The sequence below is a fragment of the Genypterus blacodes genome, unplaced genomic scaffold, assembly GCF_046128005.1.
Source record: "Genypterus blacodes isolate CSIRO-AG114 ecotype Tasmania unplaced genomic scaffold, CSIRO-AGI_Gbla_v1 ptg000011l_1, whole genome shotgun sequence".
Taxonomy (NCBI): Eukaryota; Metazoa; Chordata; class Actinopteri; order Ophidiiformes; family Ophidiidae; genus Genypterus; species Genypterus blacodes.
Genome location: NW_027466825.1, coordinates 1,996,728 through 2,009,832, shown reverse-complemented (window position 1 = coordinate 2,009,832; position 13,105 = coordinate 1,996,728). Strand labels below are relative to the sequence as shown.

General features: G+C 44.7%; 1 protein-coding gene across 2 annotated transcripts in view; it reads right to left on the bottom strand.

Annotated features, from left to right (window-relative positions):
* svep1 (sushi, von Willebrand factor type A, EGF and pentraxin domain containing 1) overlaps window positions 1-13,105 on the bottom strand; it is a 61,663-nt gene that overhangs the window by 26,677 nt on the left and 21,881 nt on the right. For both annotated transcript variants that reach the window (XM_076160615.1, XM_076160624.1), the window contains exons 4-5: window positions 2,016-2,174; window positions 1,174-1,353 (exon numbers count right to left, since the gene is read on the bottom strand). In XM_076160615.1, the coding sequence (XP_076016730.1) occupies window positions 1,174-1,353; window positions 2,016-2,174 (339 nt within the window). The remainder of the gene's footprint in view (window positions 1-1,173; window positions 1,354-2,015; window positions 2,175-13,105) is intronic.

The following is a 13,105-nucleotide window of genomic DNA, read 5'->3' as shown; positions in this document are numbered from 1 at the left end:
AAGATGTAAATCAAAATCAGGATGAATATAAGTCTCTGTCATCTTTAGGTATAACATAGGGTCTATCATTTAACCCAAAGTGGGAAAATCCCCTTCTTTAAATTAAAAACATTGCGTGTGTCTGTTCTGAGTTGCGGTGAGGTCTAGGAAAGTGTGTATAGTGTGTTATTTCTCATCACCGCCCAGAGACGCAGAGACATTTTAGAGGAGACCCCCTCCCTTAGGGCTTAACTAGGTGGGAGGTCCTGTGTGGCACAGACTAGACATATGTAGACACACACACACAGACACACAGATAATATATACTCAGAGCCATATAGTATAAATCATCCACACACCCTTAAATATTCAGTGTCTTGGTATTTCTATGAGTCATGCTGCTGCTGTCTCGCTGTTGTAACTGTCATATTTTAAGTAACTATTGACCTCCATTCCCCATTTTTCCTTCTTCCTTTCGCTGCCCTGTCTGCCTCTTCGTTTGTGTCTCTCCCTCTTTTATTGAACACTCCCTACTTCCTGTCTCCCCGTTTCCAACATCTGGCCTGGCAGAAAGCAGTAGTCCTGCAGTAAATGTTGACTCCTCATTCAGTCTAAACACACATGAACTCAATACAAGGCAAAAAAAAATCTTAACCCACCAACACACACACACACACACACACACACACACACACACACACACACACTTGTGCGCACATTCCCTCTCCCTCACACAGACTCCCACTCCCTCTGGCTTGTAGAACAATGGTGCAGCTCATATTCTTCATTCTGATAACTCGATTTAGTGCTACATAAACGTTTTGAAAGCTCACAGGCATCAGAAGGGAGGAGGCCACTCAAAGAGCTTTGATGAAGATCCCACAATATAATGGGGAATTATATAAGACATGTGGAGAGGAGGAACCTGTAGGGATCAATCAAGCATGCGTGTGTGTGTGTGTGTGTGTGTGTGTGTGTGTGTGTGTGCGCAATCACTGTATAAGAAAAAGACATACACTATATGCTGGATTATACCAAATATGCTAGGCTGTAATTTGAGAATCAGATGAGATTCCCAAGGGAAGCCAAAAGGAGCGGAAACGAATGCAACCAGACAAGGATAGGGAAAAAGTAAAGACAGAAAGATAAAAAAACAAGGAATTTTGAAACTTAAGCCTGTGTGTTGAACCTCACCTCTGCAGCTGGCCGGCGTCCCTGACCAGGTGCCGTCAGCCTGGCAGAGCCTGATGTTTGTTCCCTGGAGGTCGAAGCCTGCCTGGCATCGCACACCACAGGCGGCATCGAAGTGGTTGTTACAAACATTTTGGATGAAAAAGCCATTCTCTGGTGGGTACAGCGGTGAACAGTGAACCACTGCAAGTAGGGTGAGAGACGAAAGGAAGCAGAGAAAAGAAAAGGAGAAGCAATCAGAAAATGAACTCTGACTGTTTGGCACATTTGACAGTTAATGTTCCAGATGAGAAATGTTAAGATGGCATTAAAGTAGAAAATGATGAGCACCACCATCCCCCCTTCAGTCTGCATGGAGTGATAGAAAAGGTCAAACTGAAGATTAATGGAGATCATGGTGTTCGGATGAATTGCACTCTTTGGAAATCACTGAGTCATTCTTCCCGAGGAATGGGAGGGCGACTGAAATTAGTGGAGGCAGACTGCTAATACAGGTACTTAACATCATATTTCTGTGGAACACTGTGTAAGTGTTTATGTTCCAGTTTATTCACCCCCATGTATCACCACACTTGTCATCCATAACTGTTTTTACTGCCCGTACCCAATGACCCTCCAGGCCACAAACTCTCCCATATTTCTTCCTTTACAGAGCACATTCACTCATGTGTTAAAAACCTCCATATATCTCATCATTCCAGCTTCACGAGGCACTGAAATTTCCAGTCTGGAGTGGATGGATCCAACTGTGGTCCTGCTGTGGTCTTCCATGTCTTGACTGGGTAGAAAGAGAAGTTGCCAACATACATATAATATCTGGTAGAGCGGAGGCCGGCTCCTCTTACCCTGGCAGGTCATGCCTATTGGCTTGTAGCCCAGTTTGCAGACACAGTCACTTATGGAGGTGCTGCCAGGCTGGGAGGTGTGCTGTCGGTCGGGGCAAGGCAGGCAGGTGCTCAGACCCCCCGGAGTTCCCTCGGGTTTGTAGGTGCCGGGTGGACATGCTGGCGGGAGCGGGGGAGAGGAGAAGAGGAAACAGTTAAGATATCAATCCCAAAATCGCTTTGTGCAAATACTGCACATTAGAAACACAAAGACAGCTGAAACAAAGACAGAATCTAAAAAACAGCTTTGGGGATTTATGAGGAAGCTTTCATCACATTTATGTCTGGACATGAAGTGGGCGACTCTCGTTAACATTAAAAACAACAAAAAACTGCATCATCATCATCTCTCCAAGTCAACTGAAGTGGCACTGAACATGACATCATAAAGAAATGCACTTGTCAAAGAAAGGTTTACAGGCATCTAAAATCATTTATGGGCAGCAGCACACGGAGTGGATTACAAAGTCTTTGATCACCTGCACTCGCATACACACTCACACACACACATTTACACACACACATGCACAGACACAATGTGTTTCCCATTAGGATCACCTGAGTCAGATCATGTTGTAAATATGGAGAAAGGGTCATATGAAGGTCCTCCAACATTCCTCCGTTCACTATCAATCATCCTCACACTCACCTGGACTCGTGTGCGATGAAATGACGGGGAAAATGAAAGACCGGGTCACTGGCACGGCTGTCAAAAAGTTACTTTCGCTGATTCAATGATATCCAGTAATTGCTGATGCTTTTAGACTGATTGACTGCCAGAATTCAAATTAGGATTAGTTGAATGACATGATTACCAGGGAGACCAGCCTTTATCTGCCACAACAAGGGCAGTTTCAAACCAGCAATCTAGTGTGTTTATAATTCCCATAAATCATGGTGATTACTGGTGCACTTCACAGGGTAGAGGCTTTATCAGTTCCAACACTAACTACGAGCAATTTTCTTTTTTTTCCAGGAAATGTTGGGAAAACCACAGCACTATGTTGGCACTGCAGGATAACAGCCACAGTGTGTTTGATGACCTTCATACTGTGATTACAAGCACTTCTAGATAACTGATGTGAAATTGCTAATAATACATAATGCATTTTGATTTGGATTAGGTTTAACAGCTAATTTCTTAAAAGTGTCTTGTTCCTTACAGAGATTACAGTTATCATTTCTTGTAATCCAATTATATGGAAAATGGTGGTCATGGTGATGCATCCAGTCACTAAATTAGGTTAGAAATCAGGGAATTAGTTTCAATAGCATCTTAAGCAGTTTAATTCAGTGCTTGGTACCCCTAACCCTCAATTTGCACATATTTGAATATTTAAAATCTCATTTCAGTCAGTATGTTTACATGTATATTATTCTCCAATTAGGCTCTCAAAAGCAGGATAGGATGTGAATACAAATGCAATTCATAGGATGTTGACTAGACGCAATTCATTGTTGAATCGGCTTATAAGGGCAAACAGGTGATGAAATGCCTATATGGGAGATTGCTTGTTCTGATTGCGAGCCTATAGATTGTTTCAATGCTTAACTAAATCCATTCACAGCTGCATAATGTAGGTCTGAACACCAACATCAATTTATACCCATCTCAGTCTAAAACATGATGTTTGGAAAAATCTTTTTATTGCCTGACCTGGAGTGGAGTCAACGTTTCAACGTGGACGTAAACATACTGAGCGAGGCTTCTAAATGATCCACAGCAGCACAGAGGTCTTCAGTTTAGGACATTAAGCTTAAGCAAACGGTCAAACTGAAACATTAAAGGAAGCAGGTTCAATTACGAGCTGTAATGAGGTTGAAACAGAAAATCCACAGTGCGGATATTCTTTACAAGTCATTTACTGCTGAGCCAGAGGCCAGGTGTGAATTTCCACTGCTGTGCCAATGCCAGGCTGGACTCTCACCCCACCCTCCCACACACACACACACACGCACACGCACACACGCACACACACACACACACACACACACACTCTCCTTTAATAGCCTCTTCCTCTCTGCCAAGGCACAGCTCTCCCCTTCGGACAGAATCCAGCAACAGGTCAGCCAAGCGACATTAACCTTTCATAAAGCATTGGCACTTGAATGCACCCATGAACCCACATCAAACACACACACACACACACACACAAACACACTAACACAAAAATACCTTGTCATACACCTGTACTGATTGAAATTGTACAAGTGATTCCCTGGTACACGCTGTGTGAATTTGGACAGCCTTAGTTAACTCTGATGACAAAAGCATCAGAAGCGACTGATCCATTGTGTGCCTTTTCAACTTAAAGGATGTGCCTTACATAAGATGGACAGACAGCTCAAAGTGTCCCTTCTGTTAACAGTCTGCAAAATCTGTTTTACAGCTGCATTTCAGGTTAACAGGAAGCCTGGTTATTTTTAATGTGAATAATAACTTACCCAGAGCACAACAGTGGAAATACTGTACATAAAAAAAAAAGGTTCATTTCCAATTCCTGGCGAGTTGCGAGCTCTGGCAGGTAAAATGTACACAGACAGATGGATGTACAAACATGTGCACATACACAAACAGACACACACAGTTCCAAAAGTCCAGACTTGGCTCCTGGCAAGAGGAATCTGGTGAAGGAAGGGAAGGAGGGATGAACAGGAAGGGATAAATGATGAAAGAACAAGCAGACATGAATGTCAAATAGAGCGGAAAGAGCTGGGAGGTGAATGGGAATTTCCTTCAAATGTATCCCAGGCCAAATGACAGACCCCATACTGAAACTAATCGTGTTCAATCATGGTCTAAATAGCTCAGGAGCCACTGTTCTTGCTTTGTGTCCGTCCCATAAGGCCACTGAGCACTGTATCCTTCATTTAGAGAGGAAGTGGAGCTTCAGCAGCCCAGAGACCATAAAACTGAAAGAGGCCGCTGAGTCTGGATGGCCTGTAACCATATGGAGGGAGATCATCTATTCGAAGAGAACTATCGTAAACAGACAACTTCACAATACTTATACTAGATGCCTTGTAAATTTGATTTGAAAATATGTTTTAATTAAAATGGCAAGAAATCAAAAGCTTGGGAGTGGCGGGCTAAAAAACACAACACAGAGAGAAATATTAGTCTAATAAAGGAAGTAGTAAGATGAGGAAGAAGACATATTTATTAAAGCAGATGTGTTAAATGATTTTCTCAGCAAAGCGCATCTCCTGCATCAATCTTTCATTCCCTCAGCCTCTGACCTGGAGTCTGTAACAGCGCTCCACTTTCCATTTTTAAACCCAGCAAGATGCTGACATCGAGTCCCAAACTTACCTCAGCACACCTCACAGCATGTGTGCCACTAACGAGGTGAGAAGAAGAATAATGCAAGGGCGAAATGATGAAACTGACCGTAGGAGAGTTCATCTGTTAAACTGCTTTCTGCTAATATGGAGTAAATCGTTTAAACTGGCGAACGCATCTGACCTGGGAGCCAAAGTTACTATCACACGAGAATCTGTGGTGTCTCTGGGGGGAGTCTGTGTTCGATTAGCCAGGCCTAAAAAAAGACTGGGACGGAAACGATGAAAGGAGATCCAGAGGGAGAGCGAGAACATCTGCATCCTCAGCCACAATGACAAACGGCGAGAGGAGAGTGGTTTCCATCTTAGACCTCCATATTCTGCTTAGTCCAACAAAATCTACACACACACACATACACACACACAGACAAATGCTTGTGCTAACATATACAGTATGCAAATACATCTAGCGCTCATACACACACACACACTGCTTGCCACATGTTCACCACACACAAACATAAATCCCTTGTAATGATAAAACCTCATGTTGTTCCTTCAGTGAGCTCAGAAATTACTCCAATCTTTTAAGCAAGGAAATGTTGTTTTATTATGATCTCCCATTAAGTATAGTATTGGCACTGGTATATACATTATGTCTATTAGTGTCTCTATTATCTTCCTATAGATCTACCAACTGCTTTCCAGCTAACTACTGCTAACAAAACACTACGAGACGTGACATTGTGAGCTTTTTTCCCACAATGTTCTCTGTCCCTTCCACTTTTTCCCACAATGACTTTTGACTGTGCATCTTATCCAACTCTTTACTTGCCCTTTCTTTCTGCCAAGATACATTTGGTGTGACGTCACAGCAAAGCAACAACAACCCCAGGTCTTTACTACCATGCTATGGTTCATTACAGCCTCAACTCACTTTTATGGTCACAATGGTGACAGCAAGCTCCATTAACAGCATCAAAACAAGCAACAGCTGCAAAACGTGTTTCTTAAAAAGTCACACGCAATAAGTAGTGAACATTACGAGCAGCTAAATGTATCAAAATGCAAAGCAGCCGTTAAATGTGGCAGATATCCCTGTGTGGCTGTGTCATATTCTTGGATGTCCTGACCCAATTCTGTCTGGCTGTCATCGAAACCAAACAATGGAAACAGAGTCCTTGCTATATTGTGAATGGTCCACTAAATCTGGACATAGGCCTCGCTACTTGTGGTCAAAGACGGCTCTTTCACACACCAAATGCTGTTAAGATGGGCCTTAAATTCCAGGGCTTTACTGAGAAAACAATGTTAACATGCAAGGAAACATTCCACTCTTGACCATGGCTTTCCGTGCACACTTAAGGTGCATAAATAGAAAATGGAAACGGACAATTAAAAAGTCTAGGCCACAAAAATAGACAACCATTCGCTCAAGGCGCTGACTGAGAGACAAAGGAGCTAGTGCTGGAGTTTGAAAGTTTTGGGACAGGTAAACACTGAGAGTATTTACATTTTACTCTGAGCCAAGTAACGGGAGATCGCACCTGATTCATCTGGACCACCGGACGAGTTGGAAACAAGAGAATTATTCATGGGAGGACTGTAAAAACAATACAAACAACTTCTCAGACAAAGCCTTCAAATGGACTCTTTTATCCTGCAACGGTCAGAGACGCAAATATATTTTAGTTGCAAGGATTGATCACGCCTCTACATTCGACTGTAGGCGTGCTCACATTGCCGCATATGGTTGCTTCGGTGACAAGCTGCCGTGGCAACCGAACAGCCCCATTAGTTCAGTCTAGGGCTAAAACTATGTGTACGATTTCACACTGGCTTCACACAAAAATGTACAACATAATATCAGTGGTTTAGTGTCAGTTTTGGGAAATTATAATAATAATATAATATTGATTTAACAGATTAACAGATTTGTATCATACAGGAAAGATGCTAAATATCAGAATATGAGTTGGACATGGACTCAATCCCACTGCATAGCTCTTACATTCCACCAGGGGGCAGTCACAAATTTTCACCCAGTACTGAACACTTTGTCGCACTATAACGTGACATATGGCCAACTATAAGTTTGATTTTAAAGTCATTCATCCTTCATCCCGTCTCCCACAGTGTGTTTCATTCACATTGGTTCCTCTGTGCATGCTATTCTCCTCACAATCATCACAGGAAATCCACAAAGAGTCTCCATATGGTAGGGTTTCCCAAACTGTGAGCCAGGACCTCATGAAGACAAGATGAGGTCTTACTATTACTTACTTCTTACTTTAAGGTCTGTCTATGCCCTGTAGTTAACAGGATTCTATAAACTTAAGAACATGAGGGCATTGGAACCTTTCCAGTTTAAATAACGTATATTTCATTTATTTATTACAATACAGGAAGAGTCGAGTGATATGAGGAAAGCATACGGCCAACAGACATCTGCCACCTGGTTTAGTTTCTGTTCCACTTGAGGAAATCTATTTCACATTCAAAGTATCACAGACGGAAACCGAGGATGTGTCTGTGTTTAAAATGACGAGGTCACAGGAATTTTCCGACCTCAATTTTTGGGTCACCTGCAGCAGAAAAAAAAGTTTGGGAATCCCTTCCTTGGAATGTCAGGAGGTTCTTAATCCCATCACCAGAGTCTGACTGAAGGTCTGGTCTGCTCTCCAGCTGGATTGGAGAGTGAAAAAGATGTGGTGGGTGGGATGTGGCTGTAACACAGCTGTCCACCTACACAGCCTCCATCTGGGGGGAAGGGGGGGGGGGAGAAACCTCCAAGGACCCCCTGAATGTGAAGCTTCTGCAATGCAACGCAAGACAGTCCTCAAGAGAGGTAAACTGAGGAAGTTCGGTAGCTCTTCCATCTGTTTGCCTGCTTATTATTCGATCCTTTAACCGCAGGAGAATGACTTCACCACAATTGCTAGATACCTCTTGTGGACTCCCAAGGCTGTGGAGGCTGTCCTGCTCGCTTATTACAGACTGAAGGAACACTGGGATTCAACGGGAGAGCGAGGTGAACCGCTAAACAACTGCGCAAACACAGGTTGATCCCCAATATGGTGCGCCTGATTACAGATGTCAGCTTACTGAAAAACGTCTGATAAAAGATGTGCGGTATGACCTCAGCAAACCGGGACACGTCCACACTAACACACACATCTTACTGAATAAACCATTCACTGCTGCATTTTGTCCCACTGTATTATCAGTCCACGCATTAGCCGCGCTCACCACGTGCGTGCGACACACACACATGCTCATACGCACACACCAAACCCACACATGTTCATCCGTTCCCACAGTGGCCCCAGAGTTGGGGTTTCCTGGTGGGGTTTAGTGAGTTCAGGGAGCGCTTCTGCTAAACAGATTCACTGACAGGACACAGGCCTTCAAGTAAGTGTGTGTGTGTGTGTGTGTGTGTGTGTGTGTGTGTGTGTGTGTGTGTGTGTGTGTGTGGCATGTGCTCCTGTCTTTCTACATGTGTACATGCAGAGCTGCACACTACTGCTACTCAAAGAACCTCAGTGGTACAGACCCACTATTGTAAAGTGATGATTAGTGGATCAGAGGGCGAGAAGGGAAGAGAGATAGATGCTTTTCTTTCACAAAGCTGGCAGCTGCTCACTTCCTCCATCCTTTAGCCTGTGACCTTTGAACCCCCGGGCCTTAGACGGAGCGTGTGTCCCTCTTCGTCACCTCCCTCCCACTACAGAGGGGTTTCAGTCAACAGCTCGAACACACACAAACACAGTGAGGCAAGATCAGAAAGTGAAAGGAAGCGGCAGGGAGTAGAAAGAGCAGCGGAGAGGGTGGGTTAAAAAACCCCAGAGACAGATGGGGGTTATGGAGAGGGGCGGACATGTTGGATTGGAACGAGGGTAAAGGCCTGGAACGAGACACAGAAGGAAAGCACTTAAGATGCTCCAAAGAAACATTCATTGTGACCGAAATTCCCATTGGTGCAGTTTTCAGTTTAAATTATGTGTGAAAGAGAGCTGGAAGGTACAAAATGTTAAGGTGCAAAAAGTCACAGCAATCACGGAAGACCGGTGAGTCACAGATTAGGGTCAGACTTTAGAAATGGCACATTAAGTACCAGCGGTTAGTAGCAAATTTACGCCTGACACGTATAATGACACGGCAGCAGGAGAGAAGCTTGGAGGGGGAGAGAGAAGTGGCGGAGTGACGGACGGCGGGACGGAGGGATAGACGGTAGCATTAATGACGCAGCGAGGTTCTGATCCGCACCACTGGCTGTTTCACGGCTCCTTGTTTTTCTTGCTTTCCTGCAGAGGAGAGTCCTATTAGAGCTCACTTTATAGTCTCTCGCTCTCTACTCCTCTCTTCATCTCTGCCTCTCCTTTACGCACACACACACACAGAACGCACACACACACGGAGCGGCAACAGTTTATAACACTGCTGCATGTCTGCTTTACAGCAACCCTGACCTACAAACGCAGCAACAGTAGTCATCAATTAAGGCACTTTTTACATTTATATGTGTGATTTAATGAGAGGGAGGAGGGTGGAACAGGCTTCAACCATGCAGTGTTGGAAAGAGGGCCGATAAGGATTTCAACGCTGCGCTGTACGAGAGGAATTTACAATAATGAAAAACTTCAAACGCTGAATGACATGAAAGGCTGTCCGAGCACCCGAGGGGCAACACTGGAGACCCAACCTCTCCTTGGCTGAGCCTGACTGCTGTTTGTGACCAGTTAAAGCTTTTAAGATGTCAGGGTTTTATTTAACTTCCAAGTTTTGATTCCTGCCGATTATTTATTAGTATCTAAAGGATGTAAAGCACGTAACTAAGCATTATTAATGAGCTTATTAGTGGTGGCATTTCTCTCTCCCCCCCTTCCATCTGTCGTTTCATTCACTCGCTGTTCAACAATGCCAAACACAAATCCAAACTTCCATCCAATCCAATCAGTGTGAGGCTGGAGTGGTGGACGTAAAGGAGGGGTAGGGGGTGGGGGTGGGGGTACTTGACCCCAGAGGCCCCGTGGGTCTGGTTGTCCTCAGGAAATCCCAGGCATTTGCCTCCGGCTCCGCTGCCAGTAGCTGGACCAAAAGCTGAGACAAATTTCATGTTGAGCAACCGAGGCTTATTTTTTTACTGGAGCTGGACAAGGCAGGATTTCACAGTCCATTCTTGCCAGTGATGCTGTTGACATGATGACTGATCCACAGTACCGGGGGATGATTGTCATGGTTGTGTGAACGATCGCAGTACATAAAGGGCTGAATTCACAGTTTAGGATGGGCAACTGAGCATTTCTTGACTCTGAAGTGAGCCAATCCATTGTCCTGTACAACATTAAGCCTCGTTTGTGTCGTTACAGTGTTTCCCAGTGAGACCAGACAGCTTTTTAACATCGCGCCCATGCTGTCTGTGCTGTTACCATGTAAACAGGCTATACACCCTTACAGACATCTGGTATGTGTCAGAACCTTGAAACGTGGTATGTCTTAATGCCACAGAGGTGTGTGTGTGCGTGCGTGCGTGGCATGTCAAGCCCATGTGACCGCGTGCACCTCTGGAGTGTTGGTGTGACAGCACAGAGCGATAGGAGCTGCAGAGTGTCATGGCGATAATCACCGTGGTGTCAAGTTCACCCTCATTCCCGAAAATTGATCCTTTGTGGTTTCGGACTGTTACCCTGACGACCTCTGCAAAATAGGGGTCAGGCCAAAGATTAAAGGGAGAGCGAGTCTTACTGATTGCAACACTTACACACACACACACATTTGAATGAGCATTTAACAAAATCCCACCTCACTTGTTGTCATTTTTATTCCTCCGTCCAATTTATGACCAACTCGAGGTTTCCTCTCCTGGATTCTCTCGGTCGTTCACATTTGAGATCATCAATGTTTACAGTGCGGACCCTGGAGGCCATGAACGCCTCTGACCCCCTTCCTTGCAACAGACGCAGGAGAACACACACATATACACACACACACACACACACACACACACACACACACACACACACACACACACACACACACACACACACACACACACACACACACACACACACACACGCACGCAATCGGTTTGCATGCTGCAACCAGAGAGGAATGGAGTTTAAGTTTGGGGTCACGGCTGCCACACGTCTCTTCTTGGGATCAAGAGGATGTTATGAGCCCAATTTTGTAAATATTGTGCAATTCTTCTGAGTATCTTCTAAGGAAAAGTTCTGCTCCCAGCGTTTCAGGCAGAAAAAGTAGCTGTCCTCATCCCAGTGATCTCAAACAGAGCAAGCTTTTGATTCATTCTTGATCCCAGTCGCAGACATCAGTATCCCATTTATTGTGCCCAAGAGCTGGTTTCTTGATATTAATACATCTGAAATTGCACCGAAAGAACTGCAGGAACTAAATGAACCCTACGAATACTTCAGAAACCACTTCAGCAAGTTATTTACAGTAAGTTCTCCAGCGGTGTCAGGCTTTGGCGCTGATCTCTCCTCTCCCCAAGGTATATGTGTGTGTGTGCGCACGGAGGCGTGTCTGTGTTTACTTCCCCACCAACACTCCAGGCTCAGACGTCACACACAAAACACACTTGCACATGAAAGACATGGATGTGTGAGTTGATTCCTGATGATTGGAACGGCGAAGAAAGAAAGAAAAAGAGTGCAAATCCAAAAGTATGAAAACACACGCAAAGAATTTGAGCTATAACCCAAACATAACACTTCATATCTCTGAACAAGACTCATTTTCTCCAACTCTTTTTCCATTCTAATCACCTTTCTTTTTCCTTCTCTCCAACTCATCTCTCTCTCTCTTTCCCTTTACCCCCTATTCATCCCGTCCTGAGTCCGACAAAGCCTGTTCTGACACCACCGAGAAATAACACAGTCCAGAGCTCCTGTCTTCCTCCCCGCGCTGCGAGACGAAGGCCGATAAGCCAGACGGTGTGACGAGACGAAAACATATCACCCCCGCTACCTCGTTCCTCCATACGCTCCTCTCAAGTCTCTCACCCCATTTATCCACTGAGGCGAACACGTCAAGCATCGTACTGGTATGTATGGAGAGACGACAGCGACGACGGCGGCGTCCTCTATGGCCTGTCGAACGTCGAACTAAAGCCAGGATCCGGGTTCATCGTGGAGTCTCTATCTGGTGGGATTCCAGTCATGTTTTGCGAGAGAGGCTGTTTCACTTGGCGTGTCGACAGATTCATAAACAACACTGCTGTTCACTGTAGGGAACTGGATTCCGATTCCAACAGATCCTGCCAATAACCATAATAATCCACTGACAGCACTGAGGTTCAGTCACATTATTTTCAGATGTGACAGAAGCTGTTAAACGCAACAAAATAGACTCAAACGAACATGTCTCCAAACCCTCAGTCTAGACAACAAACCCACCTGACACCGCTCGCTGACCGTCACACTTATGTAAACCAGAGCAACACCACCGCATCAAATAAGCGCCATGGAGCACCCGTAATTCACACTACACCTACGGTTCAGCCAAGCCCGCTGAGGTTAAAGCAACAAGACTTAAACGCCGCCCAGCACAGCGTTAGAGAGGTGCCGGGTCTCTCTGAAAAACAGCTGGAGCTCAGCGAGTTTGCTTGCGCCCTTTCTTGGTTACGTACCCGCTTTCGTCCATAAATCTAAATTGGTTTTGGAGCCGCAAACTAAAAAGGCTTCATAAGTCATTACAGAAGAGAAAGTCCAATAAATGTAGTGTTTAAAACATGAAGGAGTATGTTGCTC